Source organism: Salvia hispanica, chromosome 5 (genome assembly GCF_029641045.1).
Source record: "Salvia hispanica isolate PSC_SH4W2 chromosome 5, Shi_PSC_v1, whole genome shotgun sequence".
Classification (NCBI taxonomy): Eukaryota; Viridiplantae; Streptophyta; class Magnoliopsida; order Lamiales; family Lamiaceae; genus Salvia; species Salvia hispanica.
The window spans coordinates 28360959-28382082 of record NC_142696.1 but is presented as its reverse complement, the minus strand read 5'-3'; the positions used below and the strand labels follow the sequence as shown (position 1 = coordinate 28382082).

At 38.8% G+C, this 21124-nt stretch overlaps 3 protein-coding genes across 3 annotated transcripts; all 3 read right to left on the bottom strand.

Annotated features, from left to right (window-relative positions):
* Nucleotides 1-2706: 2706 nt before the first annotated feature.
* Nucleotides 2707-5260, bottom strand: LOC125187230 (putative amino acid permease 7). The gene is made up of 6 exons (XM_048083780.2): nt 5026-5260; nt 4716-4952; nt 4307-4400; nt 3708-3922; nt 3498-3631; nt 2707-3423 (listed from the first exon to the last, which is right to left on the bottom strand). Exons 1-6 carry the CDS (start codon nt 5144-5146, stop codon nt 2794-2796), a joined length of 1431 nt encoding a protein of 476 aa, XP_047939737.1. The 5' UTR covers nt 5147-5260; the 3' UTR covers nt 2707-2793.
* A 2162-nt stretch (nt 5261-7422) lies between these two features.
* On the bottom strand, nt 7423-8054 carry LOC125190862 (chaperone protein dnaJ 11, chloroplastic-like). Its single transcript, XM_048088274.2, has one exon. The coding sequence runs from the start codon at nt 7982-7984 to the stop codon at nt 7589-7591; it is 396 nt and encodes a 131-aa protein (XP_047944231.1). The 5' UTR covers nt 7985-8054; the 3' UTR covers nt 7423-7588.
* Nucleotides 8055-11094: 3040 nt separating this feature from the next.
* LOC125186920 (enhancer of mRNA-decapping protein 4-like) lies at nt 11095-20837 on the bottom strand. Its single transcript, XM_048083408.2, has 12 exons — nt 19796-20837; nt 19149-19198; nt 18916-19072; nt 18612-18830; nt 16173-16301; nt 14461-16050; nt 13443-13802; nt 13248-13367; nt 12668-12838; nt 12416-12577; nt 12180-12305; nt 11095-11595 (listed from the first exon to the last, which is right to left on the bottom strand). Exons 1-12 carry the CDS (start codon nt 20579-20581, stop codon nt 11287-11289), a joined length of 4179 nt encoding a protein of 1392 aa, XP_047939365.1. The 5' UTR covers nt 20582-20837; the 3' UTR covers nt 11095-11286.
* Between the last annotated feature and the right edge of the window lie 287 nt (nt 20838-21124).

Genomic DNA, 21124 nt, shown 5'->3' with positions numbered 1-21124 from the left:
TATGTTTTAAAGTTTTGTTTCGGAGGTTGATTGTTATTCTCTACTTTGGATGTTTTGTGTACTTGACTGGAAAATCTGAGTTGATCTGTGGTTGTTGTTGTTAATCTGTGGTGAATCGGTGAATCTGCAGTTGTGGAGATGATTTTGATCGGAGTTTGTCTCGGATGCTTGGATCCGGAGTGGATTTAGCATCCGAAGTGTGGATCTGAACAGGGGAACTGAGTTGTGCATGGATCTTTGATTTTCTGCTTCGTTTTTACTTTGCTTCGTCTAGTAGCCGTAGATCTGCTTTAGTTTTAACTGTTCTTCGGTTTGTTGCTTTAAATTCCGTCTGCTTCGTTTGATTTACGTTTTCGCTCTGTTTTTACTGGTTGTTTCATGCCAAATGTTGGAGAAGATGATGTCGCTGTTAGTTAGACCTTTAGTTAGTTATTTTGCAGCTTTTCAACCGTACTTTACCTTTTTCAGAAAATGGTCCCCACCTTCAGTTGTTTTCCCAGGCCTAGGTTAATTTAGGAAATAGTTCTTTCGATCTAGTAATTGTCTCGCTTATTCCGGTTTTTATGCATGTTTTTAAGTTTCTGCCTAGATCTAGTTGTTAGAGTAGCATATTTCAATTACCAAGTCTAGGATATAAAAAAAACTCAACCCAAAAATTGCGTGGCAACAACCAACACAAAAATAGTCCCCAAGTCTTTGAACATGTTTACTTGCGCATTCATCTCTGTGGAATCGATCCCTACTTCCACGTACTAGTTTTTTTTTTTTGCTAAACGGGTTGAGGGTTTTTGAAGAGGAAGTTAAGGAAGTGATTGTGTGCCCGACGACAGGTAGCTCAAGGTTCTCTGAGTTCCTAGACCCAGTGTCTAGCGGATTTCTTGGACCGAAGGTTTTCTTCAGTATTTTTAAGAACACGCTTTCACTAACCATCATTAGCACCAAAAAAGTGAGCTCTTCAATGAGCTGTCACTTCTTTTTACTTTATCCTATAAAAGAATTTTTTTTCTGAAATAAATTACTATCTCTCATAGTAATATATAAAAAATAGTAAAAGTCAATTTTGGTCCTAAACATACGACGAAAATACGAATTTGACCCAAAATATTCACTTTTTGAAAAACATGTCCATAACAAATGAAAATGTCGCCAAAGTAGTCCTTTTATTTACGGTTCCGTCAAAAAACTAACGATCAACGCTAATTGCACAGTGGTAAGACCGTTAGTTTTTTACAGAATCATCAAAAAAGGACCACTCCGACAAGAATTTCATTTGTTATGGACCTGTTTTTCAAAAAGGAATGTTTTGGACCAAATTAGTATTTTAGTCATTTGTTTAGGATCAAAATTGACCTTTACTCTATTAAAACTATTTTCTCTCTCTGCTTAACATACAAAATAAGAGTGTCTTCTAAAATATCGTGCCATCACACAAATGTGACATCTACGTTGGGACGAAGGAATACAATGATACTGAAGACCAACTTGTTATTACAAAATCATTTAATGGGACGGAGGAAGTATCTCCTTTGATGCTACATTTGCATGAAAAATGGTTTCTAACTGATAAATATCATTATGTAGGTCCTCACTGATGATACACTTTTCTCCAACTTGACATGTTGCTCGATTTCAAAACAGCAATAGCAAAATAAAATGGCCCTAGAGGTTATTTGTATTTAAATTATGATGCATGTTATTTAAAATAAAGTTTAGCTAGTGGAATTGTCTTTCCACATTAACAGATTTGTGCCCATTTTGAGCGTTGAAAAAAATAAGTCAATTTAGATGGAGTATGCATTTGCAGCAGATAGCTTTGTAGGTACGAGCCCTTGCACTGGCAAAGACCATGACGATGAAGATAAGAGAGCCGATGGAGTAAATTGGTTGTTTAAGCCCCAATATTTATAATTCAATATGCAGTATAATGAAAACTCTAAAAAAGAGAAATGCCTCCACTACTGTGGAATGTACTAAAATAGTAAAATGATTCTACTATTATGGAACGTTGGGAATATTACCTTCAAAGAATTAGGATAAAAGCAAAAGAGGGCAACTGATCACTTGTTGAGAGAATTATATCACCCCTAAAAATGCATCGATATTGAAAGAAAAATTCAATCACTCAATTAATGAAAAACACTTTCTAGTAAAACCCTACTACAAATAGTCGTAATCTGAAAAAACTAGGCCACTCATGGTGGTTACAAGATGGATGCAACAAATGTAAGCACCATGGTGGACATGTTCTTCGGTACATGAAAGCTTCAATCCTCTCTTGAGCGTAGTCTCATTCAAGCTCCCTTATCTCTTGTAGGTCTTCTTTATACTTGAGATGATGTATTGGTTGGGCTTTTAGCCGAATAATAATTCTTTTCGGAAAAAATGTTCTCGTGCAGCGGCCCTGCTGAGCTAGCCTGATAACACAAGTATCCACTGGGATGTCTAGGGTTTGGTCGGGCTTTCCACAACCTGGTGAGTTTGCAGAGTCCGAGCCTATCTTCTGAATATAGGTGAATTTTCCAGCCATCCGCTAACTTGATCACTTGCGAATTCAACGACCCGCTAGGTAGTCATTTTTTTTTTTTTTGGATTTGAACACGAATTTACAAGTGACGTGGAAACTAAAAACATTCAAGTCACTGCAAACGCTTGCCTCTTGACTTGAGTCTAGCAGCAACGGCAGAAAAATTGAATCATAGCATAGAGTTGACAACAAAAATGAATAGTTATGTGTACTAATCTTTACTTCTATATGAGTTAAGTTGCAATTATAAGCAAATGCAAACAGAGTTGCTAGCTGAACCGAGCAGCCAAGATTCCTTGAATGGATCCAGCAAAAATATACAAATTTACGAAAAAGCAAACTACACTAAAGCTCCGGAAAATGGTCCACATTTTGGACCATGGACTAACCTTATTCTGCCTAAGCCACATTTCCACCGGAAAATATATCGACAAGGGCCAAAAGTTTATCGTTCCTAACATTCCCAAAACCTGGTTGAAGTACGGGAAGGTCATCGCTACTCCCGTCGTCGATGCAACGTATGCCGTCCTGAAAACCAGCCTCTGCACATTTAAGCTCAAGGGCGGCAACGATGGCACCTTCACAACGTGGTTTGTTGCGACGAATGAGCTTCTCGGAAACTGATCCGCCATCCACTTATCCACCATTGCAAACAATGGTTGAGAGTACACCTGGTACCCTCCGATCAAGTGGAGAACGACGCAGGCGTTGGCGAAGTCAATGAGCCAGCGGGGCCCAAAGTCCCCGAATCCCGTCAGGAGATCACCGGGTGTCTGGTCTCCAAAGGCTGCATAGCCAAAGCCTCCACAGCTTAGGTAGAAGAATGTGGTGATGCAGATTGAAAAAGCCGACGCCTTCTTCATCGTCTTCCTCTCTGATGGAGGGGATTTTAGAGTGTCCTTGACATTCATTTGCATGTTTTCAGTGTCACCAAATAACAAATTTGTTTCTTAACTGGAATGTAGATAGGTACCTGAATTTCGAGTACGATCATGGTGTATGGATAGGCAAAGGCGACATCACCGACTGCTTGAGAAACTCGCCATACTTTCTGCATCGTAGTGGAAGTTGAAACTCCAACAACGCTGCCCTGGATCGCTCTATTTCCTGGCATACATACGAAGAACAATGCATTATATTTTCCGTGGCGTGCAATAATTGTCTTATGAACGAGTAGTCGTACCTACAACCTTCGCTGCCCCGAGCCCTAACGCGATTGAGGAATAGGCAAAAGACATGATTGCAGCAGCTATGGAAACCCACTCCATACTATGGAAATCAGGAATCTGTGACATGAAGATTTGAACTAGTCCAAACAACAGCATGTACCATCCATTTCCTGAATCACAAGGAGCATCAGATCCATTCCCCTTGTCACAATTTGATCTCTCTATTGCTCTGTATATCATTAATGGGGAGATTCAGAGTACCTCTATATATATGGGTTGAATAGCATGTATGATTTACCATAAGTAGATGTTCAACATTAACAGCTTTTCCAGTTTCAAATTTTAAAATAGGATGCAGATGAACATATAAATCATACTGCAATCATGTGGTAATTCATTAAAAGATAAATACTACTCCCTCCTCCTATCGAAGATGACTCACTTTCTTTTGTAGTTTGACCCACCCAAAATGACCCATTATTAGAAATAGAAACCCCTCTATCTCTACTTTACCTAACACACAAAATAAAACTACATAATATTCCTTGGGATGGAGGGAGTATTCCCTAATGAAGCCAAATGCAAATTTAACTGGTGAGGGTGAGAAGAAGACCTCAGGCAGAGAGCTGTTGTAATCGTATACGCAACTCCTGTTCCGTACAGATTCATCTGTATAAGCACTCCACAGATCCAAGCATTCTTCTTCCCTGCAATGCACAAATGTTCATCTGTATGAGCATTTCCATTTATGGAAAGTAGTCTCAACTCATTGCTCATATACATCAATTTATTTACAACTTATACCACTCTAACCCACCATCACAACTCATTAATGTAGGTCCCACTATCCCTAACACTACTTTAACGACGCTTACTTTATCAATTGTTCATTAATTTGCATAATAGCACCGGATCTTCAATCAAATAAATAACTAGTTCCATTCTTCATCTTGATTAGAGGCACAAATTGTAAGTAAGAAATTCACCAAACAAGCACCAGATTTAAAAAATTAGTCACCCACCCAAATTAGATTGAACAGCAGCAATGTAAGATGTATTTCTGGAAGGGCCGTAGTCAGGATCGGGAGATCGGTAGCAGTTGGAGATGAGGAAGGAAGAGAACAAGGTAACAGCGGCGAAGAGAAGCATCAAAAGAGGGCCCCAAATCCAGCCCAACTGCGCCATGCTCCAAGCGAGCGACAGCACCCCGGAGCCGATCACACCGGTAATGATATGCGCCGACGCCGTCCATGTATTCCCTTTCAAAACAAACAATTAATTATAAATAAATGGAAATGCGGAGGAGAGGAGACAAGAGAGAAAGGGGAAAACCAGTTCTTTTATCTGATTGGTCGGAGTTGAACAAGTCATCCACAGCCATAGGCGGAGGCGATGCAACTCCTAATTGCAATAATGGGATTGGCTCTTCATCTCTTGCAGTTGCTCCCCTCATCTTCGGATCGGATTTTCGTTTGTTAGGAATCAGGATCAACCTCTGGTCAATCGGACAAATTGCCGCTACTTTCTCTTCGACTTACAACAAAGTCAAATCTACATTACGTGGACTAATTTTTATAGTTTATCAATTTATCAACGGTATTCGGATGTCCTTGACAATAAAAACATTTGAAACATATATGAGTTAATATACAAGCAGTAAAAGAGAATAATTAGTAAGGTAAAAGTAGTGAAAAAAAAAATTACTCATCCGTCCCAATTATGATGACTCAATTATGATGACATATATCTTGGTTGACCCGATATTTTTGGAAATTGTTGGTTAATTAGTAATGTAAAGAGTAGAAAATATACATCTAATAAAAATTTTAATTTATTATTTCATTTCCAAATTATGAAAATATTACAAGTTTAACTAAATTTTATTATTACAATTGCCCTTGCGTTGCTTGGTGAAAAGAGTCGACGTGTTCAACATGTTGATGTCGTTGTTTGACCCAGCTACTCCGAAGTGAGCATGTCAGATCTAAAGATGATAGTCAATGATGGCTTCAAGGGTCATCGTCGGGTAGGTACCCTTATACCCACTAGTGAATTGACCTTTCAACGTTGTCAGACAATTCTTCCATTCCTAGTACATATAATCTATACTCCCCAAGATTTTAGGAAAGTCGTGCACCCTCTCTTGCATGTCCAACAGGAACTGACAAACGGTGGCATTCGGCTTGGGCAAATAGGTGGTGCTGAAGGCCTCCACCACGCCCTCACAAAATTTCACCAGGCACTCCTGCCCAGTTGAATCCCCGACGTGAAGATATTCGTTAAACATGTCTGCCATGGTGTCACAGGCCAACTGACGAAGCGCAATCATGCACTTCGTAAGCGGGGATAGCCTGGGTTTGCCGGCCGCATTTGGAAGTACGAGTCGCATGCGTGTGAACAATGTAGAGACACAGTTCTCGTCGTATCCTAAACTGCCGACGAAAAACCGTCGGTCCCCATCGTGGTTCATCAGCGATGTAGTCTTTGAACATACAATGAGCTACGTCATGCTCTCAGCGGATATACGTCGGATGAACCTTGGGACCTGCTTTTGTTGTGCACAAATACTAGCGAGAACCTAGTCCGCTAAAGTAAATATTATCCGCTCCATAGTCCGATTTGGGTTCTTGCAGGGATTCATTTTGGAACAATGAGTGGTGAGATTGAGATGAAGAAAGATATGTTATGTGAGAAATGAGTGAAAAATGAAATATATTTATAGAATGAAAAATTAAAAAAAAAAAACCAAGAAAAAAGGAAAAACGCATCGCTCGTCGGTCGTCCGCGCTCGTCTGTGGGCCTACAATGGACGAACGAGGCGCCGGACAAGAGTCGGTCAACGCGTCGTCCGCACCCGGAAGTTCAGGTGTGGCGATCTTCAACACGCTCATCCGGCGGCCTGCAGTGGCCGGACGAGGGATTGTCCGGACGAATTTTCAACCATTGGGGATGCTCTAAAGGGATATTTCTAAAATGGAACGTGGAATGCACATATTTTTGTGGGACGAACGAAAATGGAAAGTGCGCATATTTTTTATGGGACGGAGGGAGTATGTTAAAAGTGAGATGTAACTTTTATGGTGGGACGGACTGAAATAGCAAAATATAACTTTTTGTGTGGGACGAATGTAGTACTCCCTCCATCCCACAAAAGTGTCACACTTGTGGGACGACACGAGATTTTAGGAGGTTTTGTTTTGTGTGTTAAGTGAAGAAAGAAAATATAATATTTATATTAATGTGACAGAGAAATTTTGCAAAAAAATAGAAATGTGACATCTTTAGTGAGACAAACTAAAAAGGAAAGTGAGACATATTTTATGGGACGGATGGAGTAGCATATTACAAATAGAAAATATATTTGGTAATAGCAAAAATGAGAAAATTGTCAAAATTCAGAATTTGACAATTTATTATTGTGGATACCAATATCCAATTTTTATAGTGTTTCCAACAATTTACTACTCCACTATATATCTTTTGACTTTATGTAATGTGAACACTGGGGTGTCCAAGGGAGTTCTCAACCTTAGTAGTGCTGATTCGGAATCTAACTGATCGGGTGGGTTGATTAAATAGTATAAATAATTAAAATATAACCTTTAATTACATTTTACTACTCCGTACTATAAAAATTATTGTACTAATTTAAGCCCGCCTTCATATTTATTTCCACGTCACATTTATGCCCCCCCTTAGAAAGGAAGAACAAATAGCATGAAATTCTGCTTCAATCACAACAAATTCTCAGTTATAATTCTCTGAATGTCATTGTTAAGAATCCCAAACAACGAAGCTAAAAAAAAGAAGAAAAGAATATACCTACAATTTCCCCCTTCTAAAATCGGAAAAATCAAAAGGATCGCGAAGAATTTATGTCACACTCGTTAAGCGATTACCAGCATTGATCCGTCTCCCATCGACGCGTCTGGTCAAATCTCCGGCAACCAGACACGCCGGGGGCACGCGAATCAACAGTCAAATTCAGATCGTACTCCGCTCTCGCATTGGGATCCGACAGCGTGGCATAGGCGTTGTGGATCTCGATGAAGTCTCCGCAGTCCGCGATCGAGGAATTCATGAATCGCGCCCTCGCGTCGGGATGGTGGAGCTTGGCGAGCGTGCGGTACGCCGTCTTGATCTCCACCTGCGACGCGTTCCTCTTCACGCGGAGGACCTCGTAGAGGCTCCGCCGGTCCGGCGCAGCCACGGCCACGGCCACCTCTGCTCGCACGGACATATTACGGCTTCGGAACTGTTGAAAAGGAACCGACGCTTCGAATCGTAGCATTGGAAACTCGGAATTTTTTTTTGTTGAGCGGGAAAAGGAGTGAAATTGATTGCGATGTGTGGCGAGAAATGATAGCTGAACGGTTTATATGCAAGTCATGAGGGCCCACACTGAAAATGCTCTGTGTGCGAAGATGGCACATTGGATTGCGGTTTCGGTGGCTGCTTCGCAACTTGTTTTATTTTTGGAGCAATTGGCGCGTTACTTTTTTTTCGATAACCTCCCTCATCTATTCACATTTCCTTTTTTTTTTAAAATTCACTTAATATAAAATTTGTACTTTCACATTAGAGCAATGGATGCCCTAGTGAAAGTCCTAGTGCCCTAGTGGTTACCACATCAGCATGTCCTATCTTTCTGCAATGATGGAGTTCTAGTGGATGCCCTATCTCTTATCCGTTTTTCATTCCAATTTTAAATCATTGTTTTTTAATTTTATTTTTAATTAAACTAAAATACCAAAATATATTATATTAAACACCACAAATGCAAAAAAAAAACGCATTACCTAATTTAAAAGTGAAACTACATCATACTTATCTAAAAAAAAACTACATTAAAACTAAAATACTAAATTAGAAATAGAGAAGAGAGAGTGAAAGATTTGGTGTGTGAAAAGTGAAGAAAAATGGAGTACTTGTAGTGGTTTAATTAGGGTTTAAATAATTAAAAAAAAAAAAAAAAAAACTGAAAATGATCGGGCTCGGTCTCGGGCATCGGCCTGCAATGGGCGTCCGATCTCACGCCCGATGGATCGGGCAAGAGATGGGGCGCGACCGAACTCTCGGTCGTCCTCGGGCATGCCCGAGACTTGCAATGGATGCCCGATCATGCCCGAGCCCGATCTCGGCCAATCGGGCGTGAGATCGGGCATCCATTGTGGATGCTCTTAATATGTACGGTTCATTTTCTAAAAATAAAAATTCTTTCTTTTTTCTAGTCTATTTTTTTAAAAAGTAAAAACTCTTTATTTTATGTAATGGTCACACAATCCACTAGTACTAGTTACATTATTTTTTATTCTTTCGCTCTTATTTTATTCAAACATTCTTTTCGTTTCTTATTTTACCAATTTTGCATTAAAAGGCGTGTCATATTTTACAGTTCCTAATTTCAGAAAAAGGAGGGAGTAAAATTTATCTTCTTTCTTCTGGCAATATTTGATCCACGTTTTTTTAAATCTCTTTCGAATTCCAGACGATAAAACATGGAAGTAGATTCATCAGATTAAATATAAATACTCTTTTCGTATTACAATAAAAAGTCACATCTTACTATTTTTTTCATCCCATAATAAGAGTCATAGTATTACATTTTAAACATAAATTATAAGTATGTCTTTCACTAACTCACTTCACCCATATTTTATATAAAATCACTTAAAAAAAGTGGACCTCATATTCGCTAACTTTTCCAACCTACTATTCTTTTTAAAACTCGTGCTCACACCCAATATGACTCGTATTGTGGGACGGATGAGTATTAATTTGGCGTATACATGTTTTCAATTGATGGCGTATAAATGTTTTCAATCGATGGCGTAGTTGAATTTTTTGCTAGTACGTTGGAAAAAAATGATAAAATGCATAGGCGATCTTTTAAATATCAAATTCACGAGCGTTCTTGTCATTGAATAATTTTCCGGATGTTACAGTAGATACAATTTCACATAAATTAGATCATGTGGAAAATGAGAATAGATAAAAAAAAGTCATTCCCATTGGAATATCTTCTACTTCCATTTTAGCCAAAGGAATGTCATTCCATTCCATTCTCCTTTCTTCTTAGTTTAAATTTTAACATAATTATACAACATATAATATAATATAATATTATATTATATTTTAATTCAATACCATCTTAATTTTATAATAAAACTAAAATTTTGAGAGTTTTAATAATTGCAAAAATCCACACACAACCTTGTTAAATCTATGGTGTACATGTTGGTATAGGCTCTATTGTTCACACACATAATTCCTCTATCCTAATAAATATGAAATATTTGATTTTTGCCATGAGATTTGATACAAAGTTATTTTATGAGTTAATAAAGAAAGAGTAAAATAAGACAGAGGAAAAAATAGAGATAATATTATTTTTATTTTAGGATATACTTAATTTTTAATGGAATGATAAAAAAAAATATTTTATTTTTAATGGAACAAAAGGAAGTACAATTTTTCTAATGAAATAGACGCTAACCGCAACCTTGCTTTCTAAAGCAAAGGCGTATTGACGTGTTGGGGTAGGCTACCCACACTATTTCAAGCATAGAATTGTAATTGTCACAATATCTTTTGTTTCAATTCAAGAAAGATGAAAACAATGGATATGTGTGTAGTGTGAGAATAAGTATATGTTGTTACTGTCTATTTTGCATATGTGTGTAGTGTGAGAATAAGTATATGTTGTTACTGTCTATTTTGCATATGTGTTTAGTATGGTGGTATTTGATTTCCAAGATAAAATAATACCAAGATACAATCTAGGATTGAGTCGTGAGATTGTTTTAGTCATAGGGGTTAGCTATGACTAATTAATCCATGATTATCTATCTAGTATTGAGTTGTGGGGTTGAATCTCATGAACCAAACACACTACAAATTTAATCGCGGATACAATTTTGCAAACCTAACACCCCATGTGTACACTATTCCACTCCATTCTATATTATTTGTATTTGCCAAACATAAAAATGAAATCAATCGAAGAATAACAAATTTATTATATATTTCTTGCACTTACCAAACACAATAATGAAAATAATGAAATGAAATTATCATTCCATTGTATCAAGCATTAACTTAGTCCTTTTTGAACAAAACATAGTGACCAAATTTTGAGCTAATAATGGAATTGTCGTGTTTAGAGAGTTTCTGAAAGTGGAATTTCAAATATTTAAATGATAACGATGCTTCTAAGAAACGAAGCAGCTAGTGAGATGGAAGAAGGCGATGTATGGAAGACCAAAAAGTTAAATGCGCATTCCCACTCCCCATTGTTCAAACCTGTTCAACTTTTCACTGTATATTCTAACTCCAATCACTAGATTTGCATGTGAAAAATAAGAATAAATTAGTACTAATAAAGTAGGGCGACCAACCCACTTACTCCAACCCTTCATTGCATATATAACAAACAAATGAAAGATGACAGTGTACACATTACAAAATTGCATATGGAAAAACTCATTAAAACCTGCATACTTAAAATTCACACAAACTGCTTGCTGCTATATATGTTCCTTCCTACCATTCTGTGAAAAAGGCAAAAGATTTAGGCACTTAAACCCACATCATTCATTTGGAGCTCATGAGCATGGAATTAATGACATGCATGATCAAGCGAATATTGGCAAGTTCAGTACCACCCATCGCTGGAAGGTTGCGCTGATGATTCAAGATCTGATACACCTGCTCAAAGATTGGGCGTACGTGCACTGCAATCATCGGGTCAGTTGGATTTATTGCAGTCATAACCTCCCTCATCCATGTTAACTTCCGTGGTGTATCTTTGCTGATATCACAAGCCAATTGCTGTAGAAGGGAGAGAAGTACACCTTGGCTCAAAGGAAGAGGATTCACCGACAAAATTCCGGGTAAGTCAACCTGCCCCAAACCAGAAAAATACATTAGACTACAACAGTATTTCCATTAAAAACTCTCTGCAGTTTAATGCAGATAAATACTAGAATATAGGGCAGGCTCAAGCTAAGTTTAGCAAGTTTCAATTAGAGATCTGAAAAGAGTATAGTGAGTGTGGAATCATATTAGACCTACACAACAATTTTCATTAGATCCCCTATTTTATCAAAGTCAAATAGCACTAGTTCAGCACAAAAATGTTTTTGCTAGTAATCCAATTTCACACAAACTTCTCATATATCCAAACTGCAAATTATTTATAGTTTTCTATCTAAGTTATCTTTTTCTCAAATGAAAAAATATACTCAGTCTTCCCCAGTTTCAATTCTCAAGTGAAACCTTCAATCAGGAGACACGAAGTGAGTCCTAGGTCCATATCACATTTCATCTCGAGTTTGACCAAGTCCTTAAACCCTCCTAGCTATAATCTTTATTGGTAAATCTAGCAATTAGCTTCACCATGCTTCAACCATGGGTCAAAGCTACCAAACTAAACCTGAACAATTCAGAATATGAAGGCATATTACTAACATCGGCACAAACAGTACCTGAGAACACAACCATGATACGGTATTAACATCACTCATCTGTAGGGCAGCAGTGAAAGCTTCCTCATACTTGCGCTCAGCCATCAGTCTAGATAGCTCTTTGGTTGGGTCAGGAGGAACCTCAAGCTAAAACAGAAAAACCTTTTATCAGATCAGATAGCTTAAGAACAGAAAAGAATGTATGCTTTACAGATTACAGACTGCAGAGCCAAGAAAGAAAGATAAAAACAGCAAACCTTCTCATGGAGCGAACCCAAAGGACCATTACTTAGTTGGCTTAACAGATTTGGAGCTTTAGAATTGGCTCCAGATACAGCAATAGCTAACAATTTTCTTTGGCCATCAAGCAACTCGTTGCTCAAAGTTTGAGTCATTGATGATGCTGAATTTATAGCATCCTGAACAGTAAGATATAATTACTGTCTGGTGGATATGAAGTACAGAGGGGATATTGAAACATCAGAATTACACAGCGTTAACTTTAGTACCCTTAGTGCAAGGGCTAACGGAGAATGTGACGCCTCAAATTGTTGTTGAGCCACTGACGTATGTTCAACCATTCCTTTTTGAAATGCTGTATCAACCTGCTCAAACATGGTCCTACATGACATCTCAAATGCAGGGATTACAGAAACTTCCAGGCTTGATTTCAGGGTGTCCTGCATTACAAAGTGAGACTGGGTCATAAAAATGAATTGACACAGCAAGTAAGAAACTACAGAAGGAATATAAGACTTCCCCCAAAGAAATTAATATACAAAAGAGTAGTGAAAGTCCTGAAGCTGTGACGCAGTACAGGAATTCTACTGGGAAAAAATGATTTTTCCCACTAATTGAAAATCCAGTATTTCCCACTCTAACTACAACCCTCAATTGAAAGTAAAACAAAGAGGGAGTACAATATGCAATTGAGTGTGACTATGCATGAACCACAACTTTGATCCATTCACTTAGATTCTCCTAACAATTACCAGAACCGACTTTGTTGTTGCTAACTTCATAATCACCAAAAGAAATAAAGCATGCAACCATCAGAAGTAGAAAGTCAATTTCATTGTTTTTCAATACCTGAAGAGCTTGCTTGCCAGAAGTTTGAAACTGAACTTGGATTTGCCTAGCAACTACAGTTTCAAGTTTCGAGCTGATTGATTTCTCCAACAAATTTACAGCTTTATCACCAACTCCTTTCTGATCACAAAAATTATGTGAGTTCCAATTGGTTGAAGTTGAACAAAAGAGAAACAAACAAACTGAGATCTTAACCTGGAAGCTCTCTGTAATAGAAGTGGAAATTATTTTCTCAATGGCCGGAGTAATGGTCCGTGCCACAGATTGCCCAACTGTGGTCAGTTCTCTCTTGACAGTTTTCTCCACAATAGCGGGTAAGTCTTTGTTTAAGCAATTGCTGATTGTATTCGTTAGCTGTTGCATACGCTCCTTTGCTGCTCTTTCCTGTTTTGCATTTTCTTCTTGAAGACGAGCCCACAAAGCATCAGAATTGGCTTTGACAGCTTTCTCCATGCTCCTTCCCAAGGCTGCCTCAAGTCTTTTTCCCTCCTTGGTAACTGGAACAGCAACCATCATTGCCATTTGCTTGTGCATTTCATTTTGCATGCTTACAATCTGCATGAAAAGGAAATGAAGAAATGGCAATAGGTCAATGCATCAAGACACAGTTAATCCACATACAATGAAAGTACTTGAATGTCAAACATATAAGACAGTAGATTAACCAAATCAAAGCATTGAAAAATTATCAAAAAAACATAGATCAACATATATGTCGAGCATTAGCTCCAAATCATATGTTCCCATAATCAGGTATCCAACTTGACAATATGGACATTATGTTTTCCGTGAAGGTACTCAAGTTGGAAAGTAAAAGTGATCAATTGCAGAAATGATGAGAAATAATTTCAGTTTGCCTTGGGAAAGCCAAACCTTATGCAAACATTTTATCGCAATACAGGATTAATGCTTAATTCAAATGATTAGCTAATCGTAAATTACTTAATTTCAGTTAGTGACAAGGTGACAACAACAAGAGTCATCCCAGTGATCCCACAACTTGGAAATACAAGTCATCATGAGTGAGGAATTCTCAAAATCCCTGCAACTGACTAGTATAAAACTTATAATTTATATGGACAAAGTACTCACAAAAGGAAAAAGAACTGCAGACATTACAAATTATAAAAAGGACTACCACAATCACAGTGGTACTAAAATATAATTATAGCAAGATATGTCATAAGTACTGAAAAAAGGATAGAAAAATCACCTGATTCAGCATCTCTTGCATTGGAAGCATTTGTGAAACTCCAGTTTCCTGCTGAGGAGTACTAGAGCTAACACCTGGTTCAACAGGATAATCAGTTGAACTGGACTCGCTAGGTGATTGTGAAGATTGGCCTGATCCTTGCACATTCTTTCCCTTCTGCTTCTTCCCTTTCGTAGTTGGTGCAGTTGGTTGAGCTGGCAGAGGAGTTGAAGAATCGTCATCCCTTTGAATCACATCCTTTACAGAGTCATGACCTTCTTCTTCAACTATGGTAGAGGATCGGGTATCTGCTTCTGTTCCAGCTGTCCCACTAACCTGCCTAGCTTCCTCCACAGCGTAAATTTCAGGCGATAGGGCACGGCATTCCCGAGCCATCCCCATTCCAAGATCAGAAGCTTGAGAGCAAAAGATTTTATCCCTATTCTCTGGCACAAAAGCCTCAAGTTCTTCTCGGGGCCCAATGTCATTACTTGGACTAAAGTTTGTTTCGCCAACAACTTTGACCTCTACCTCAACATTCCTTGTATCGTTGCTAACTACCACGTCTTGAATATTATGGTCGCCCTCACTTTGAGGCTCAATTGTGTGGTTAACATCAGAGGACGAAGTGGCCATCAATATCTCAGCAGGAGTTACCAAATGAGTTGGGTGTTTGAACTTGATTGGATGGTTGGGAGCAGCAGAAATATCATCTTGTGAATCATCACCCAATGAAGTAACAGCAGGCAAGTTTCCATGAACACCATCTATTGGTCTATCCACTGAATACTCAATCACTTTCTGCTCCGAACCTGGCGAACCATGCTCAATGCTGCTTGATCGACTAAAACCAGATAGAGTTCTAGAAACCCTGGGACTCAGAGGGAGTGGAGTTGAAGTGGCAAGAGAAATATCAGTATCATTAGCAGCTCTGGACAAATTAACTTGTTTGGACTCCATACTTGAGGTAGCAAACTCTTGTGTGACTGGTGACTCACCAGAAACAGCACCAACAGCGTACCTAACGGCCGATGCATTATCAAAGCTACTTTCATGCACGCTTGCCTTGGGAGCTGTGCTAGATATAGAAATCTCGGCTGGTTTACTGCCAGAAGGCTCCACACTAGCAATCCCTTCAATGCTTCCAGCATCCCGTGAGACGCTAGTGTCTGTCTTCTCATAGACTACATTCTCTGTAGGGGGTGGCAGACACTGTGACAAGTCCAAAGCATACTGCTGAATAGCCTGTGTCTGAACACAATATACTTGAACAATTTGTTCACCATGAGGTCGTACTTCGCTTGTCCCTGTAAAACTAAGTATTGGCATAGTGACTGTGAATTCTGCTATATAATCAAAACGGCTTGCTGCTGGATTAGGGCCATATTCCATGTGCACAGCATAAATAGCATTTCTCTTGGCATTTGCCAATAAAAGAAGGCCAGCTTGTGACAAGGCTGCTACTTGATTGAAGAAACCTTCTTCTAGTCGACCCTCTGAATTTCTTAATTCCAACGTCTGGGTACAATGCCATGATTCTGCATCACTAGGAAGCAACCACCCTTCTTCACTTGCTGAAACCCAAATCTTCAATTCCCGATTCAGGGGGCCCTGCATGAACACTTTGAAAATTGAGTGCAATGCAAAAATTAAGAACAAAGTCCAAATGAAGATGTGTAAGTATAAAGTAACTAATAAATTCAGAACATGAATTATATCCCAACTGTATGTACCCCAGTTATAAGTATGATATGATCTGGGCGATGAGGAGCAGCCACAAAGGTCACGGAATTGACAGGTTGTCCTTCATGTGGCCTGAGAACTGCAATTGGAGTTGACTTGCGATCCTCCCAAATCTTTATCTGTGGTTACAATCAGAACAGGTATAAGCATGACCAGAACTATCATACTCAGGACAGCTAACTATGCAAGTACCAATTAGTTATCAAGTGATTATTTAAGGGCAAACCCATCATCAGAATAAAAGGAAATTACAGAGAGTTTACATACTTTCTCAACATCATTGCAAACTCCAAGTATATGTGAAAGTTTTTATGCTGTTTGTATTGTACTCCCTCTGTTTCCTAAAAATAGAAATTCTTTCCTTTTTGGTCCGCTACCTAAAAATAGAAACTCCCCACTTTAGGAAATGGACCACACAATCCACTAAAACTAATTCCACTACTTTTTCTCATCATATGTCTTACTTTACCCACTTTTTCTCCTCCTCTCTTACTTTACCAATTTTACATTAAAACCCGTGCTGTTTCCAAAGTTTCTACTTTTAAGAAATGGAGGGAGTAGTATTAAAGAAGATTTTAATGTAAAACTTCTTATGCAATTAGTCATAGAGGTTGCTTAATTGATCACTACGAACTTTCCAAATAAAGCGGATGATGCTCTGGAAATCAATCATGCTTATATTAGGATAATGTATGAGTAAACTATACACAATCGAAGAAGGTTCTTTTTTACTTAAGTTGCAATTAAGTATGCAGATGATATAAGTAAGGCAGTTATTCACAATTCCTTATCTACTACTCTCTCCGTCCCACCTCAAGTAATCAATTTGTTTTCGGCATAGGATTGAAGGAAATGATATTTAATGAGTTAAGTGGGGAGAGAATAAAGTGGGAGAGGGAATAAAGTAGAGAGATAAAGAAGAATAAAGTAGGAGAGAGAATAAAGTAAGAGAAAATAAAGATGTTTTTTGCTAAAATGAGAAATTGATCACTTGTAATGGGATAACACAAAAAGGAAAGTCAATCTCTTGTAGTGGGACAGATGGAGTTGAATATATGCAGGATATAGATATCCAGCTGATTAAGCAACCTACAAGCAGCAGCCAAATACATAAACTTCAAATAAGTTTTGAAATGTTTGTTGAGCATGCATGAGACGACTACAAGAACAGTGATCTGTGGGGCAAGAAATGAGGAGCACTCCCAGTGCAACTTTCCACAATCAGTGATTAACATAATTAGGGGCATGTGCCCTCAAGGCACCAGGTCTCTGCAAATTATGTCATTGTATATTAGGTTTTCTTTCAAAGAATCCCCAAGTTCAAGGTTTATCAGTTACCATTCAACCTTAAATGTTCTTTCATTCTTTGTAGTTCAGAAAAGTGCCTTTGTCACTTCTTCCATTCATGTATTCATTTTCCCTTCTTTCCCCACACTTTCAGCTTCTTATATTTCCCATACTTATAGTTTTCTTGTTTAATGGAATATCTGTCATAGGTGTTACTTTTCACCCATATATTATCTGTTCATGTTATTTCAATTAGTTCATTATAAGAATAGGTAGGGATTATTGCTTTGAAACTTTCAAGCCCATCTTTATTTCTCCAAATTTTCTTCATCTGCATTGTTTTCATTACAAAAATGAACTTGGTACTCTCACATCATTGCTCTTAAGCTAGCAAAGAATAATAATAAGTCATCAACCAAGTATTAATATCCATACTCCACGCATGTGGTACAGATAAATAAGGATCTACTTTTATGATTTTTTATGCAATCCAAAAATTGATTCATCATTGGATCCTCATATACCATCATCTTTAGTTTTTGGAAAGTTATCATTTTTTATGGCATATAGCTTTTTGCATACAAAATTTCGTCCCAGGGTCGACTGCCTATGCTCATTAAATTCAAACGTAATGTTAAATATATAACAATAGTCATTACACACAATCTTCAAGTAACTTCCAATCATGGCCTCTATTTTGCTTTCTTGGAAACATGATCACACTATAAAGAAAATAGAGCATAGATGTAAAAATGAAAAAGAGATGGATCAGATAGTACTAATATATTTGATCCATAGAAGAATATCCACTCTATCCATGTTATAGCATGAAAAGTAATACTCCCTTTGTCCCATAAAAATAGCAAACGGAACAGGTTGAAATGCGCAATGGGTAAAGTAAGAGAAAGAAGAAGAAAATGTAGTGGAAGTAGTGTTAGTGGATAGTGGGGTCAGTTTCCTTATTTCGAATTCTTCTAATTTTCAGTGACGGCCCAAAACGGTAAAACTAGTCTATTTTATGGGACGGAAGGAGTAGTAGCTACTGTAGATTGAGATAGCGTTATTCATATCAATCCAGGCTAGTCCTCAAAGAAGATACTAAATAAAATGCCTTCAGGTAAGAGGAGATTTTAAATACAAACCGTTCCATCCACTGAAGCCGATACCAAGCGAGACGTCATCCACTGGCACATAGACAAGTCAGTTATTTCTCCATCATGGCTGCCAACAAGTTGGACACCATCAATCAACTTTTCAATTGGACATTTAAGGGGTTCCTCTGCTGAATACTTTTCACCTTTTCCCACTTTTGTAGTATCAATCTTCAGAACACGTCTTCCGATTCCCACAACAAGAACTTCCTGAATGGACAAATTTACTTGGTTAACTATTATTGTGACAGCGAGGCATAAAAACACAACTACAAAATGTAAACGGGCATTATACTTGTTTATGACAGTGCCAACAAACTCTAGGATGGAGAGAATCCCCCTCTCCAGTAATCTGTAAGGCAATAACTATCTTTCCAGTAATTTGAGGCTTATCTTCTTCATCTGAGCCTTCTGTTATTTTCCACACATAAACCCGTCCATCCACACTTGCACTGTGTGGGAGCAAATTGGTATGTTCAGGACAAATTTAATGCTACAAACTATAAAAACACATGGCAAATAGTATACCTAGCCAAAAGGTGAACATCCTCTGCGAAAAAAGCCATGTCTGTGACTCTCTGCAAGAAAGTTCAACATTCAAGACATAAATCAAGACAGGTTATGAATGCCATTGGTGAGTCATGCTAAGAAATGAAACATGTCACTTCAAAATTACCACATAAAATTTCAATAGCGTAATTTTACCACAGATCATGCGATTCATGCCATGTGATATCATAAAAACAAATGCAAAAATTCTAGGTAACAAGGCAATGAACATATAGTAACGGCTGCAAGGACCTACTGACTAGCCTTCAGGATAAATAAATAGTCGCTGTCATAACTACCAAATTCCGGCAGTATCACACACATTGGTATCAAGAAAGATTGTACATTTAGTAAAAGTATATTCCCAAAGCAGAAGCCCAACCTTTCAAAAATGTCCCACAAACCTTCTAGATTAGAACTTTCATTACAAAGAGTACTTTTAATTGCATCACACCATTAACCAACCAAAACAAATTTGGAGATGCAAGCTATATAAAACACAATCATAAGTACTTATAAACTAAATTATGTTTGACCAACAGGTTTAGACTAATAATCAGATAAATCAGGTAAGGGAAACAAAAGTAACAATTTTTTACACAATTAAGTGAAAAGAAGGTAGGTACCTGCGCTAGACCCTTAAGCAAGGATCTCAAAGCAGTGTTAATATTGAGCACCCGGATGGCCCCCAACTTCAGACCATAACAGATATAAGTCTTATTAACCGCAATTTGCCTCCCCAAAACAAGCCCAGGATCCGACCCATATTTAGTGATGGGTGTGACCTCAAGCTGAGGCTGCACTTCTCCAGGCAATCTAACATCTACGTCGTAAACCAAATGATTTCCGATCAAATGCCTCCCCTTGGGCAGCTTACTACTCGGCATCCGCGTTACAGGGCCCTGTGGCATCGAAAAATCGGAGGCCGAGGAGGAAGAGGGGTGGATTTGAGCCATTGGCTGCGGAACCTCTAAGGTAGATGGCGGCGCGCTCAGCAACGCCATCAAACGAGCACCTGGATTGCTAGGGTTTTGGGGGTTTTGGAAATTACTATTAGGGGACTGCGGTTGGGGTTGGAGCGGCGGGGTGGGATAAGACATGGACCTCTGAGGGTGCACATTAGCAAAGTCCTGATGTGGAGGGGGGTTGGAGTAGGGGGTGTAGACCGGGTGGTAATGGTACGGAGGCGTCTGGGGGGAATAAGAGTAGGGCCCACTTCCGGCGCCGGTGGGCGGCGGATACGAGGCCGATGGGACCGGGAAAGGGGCGGAGGCCAAATTAGGGTTAGAATTAGTATTGGCAACGTTATTGGGGAAGCTCTGAGGCGGATTAGGGTTGGAATTGGGATGCTGCTGCTGTGGCGGCGGGGTAGAGGGCTTGAACAATTTATGCATATCGATTGGTGAAGCCATCTGTGTTGTATCAATCAATCAATCAATCAACCAACCAGCGCGGGTGTAGTGGTGCAGCTTGAATCTGAGATTTTCCGGTCGATTCAGAGTATCTGTATAGATTTATTGGGAAGTGAATTTAAATAGTGAGAGAGTGGGAGAGATCCGATGAAGAATTGGGAGCAGTGATAGTGAGGTGACGAGAGACTTTTTAGCGACCAAATTAAGAAGAAGAAGAGGAGAAGAAGAAGATGGATACACCTAAATCGTTAAGAGCACTCCCAATGGAGGTGGCGAATTCTCGGCGATAAATCGCCGATTATCGCCGAATTATCGCCGGCCATTGTGGCGAAGTCGGCGATAATTCGGCGATAATGTTACCGTTGCTTCGCCGAGTGGCGATTTATCGCCGGATTATCGCCGAGCGATCGCCGGCCACTGTGGGCGACGCTCGGCGATAATCGGCGATTTTTAAAATTTTTTGCCCGATCAGATGCCCACTCGGAGATAGAAGAAGGTATTTTGCCCGAGCGCAAGAGTCTGCGCGCAAGGATGTGGAGAGGG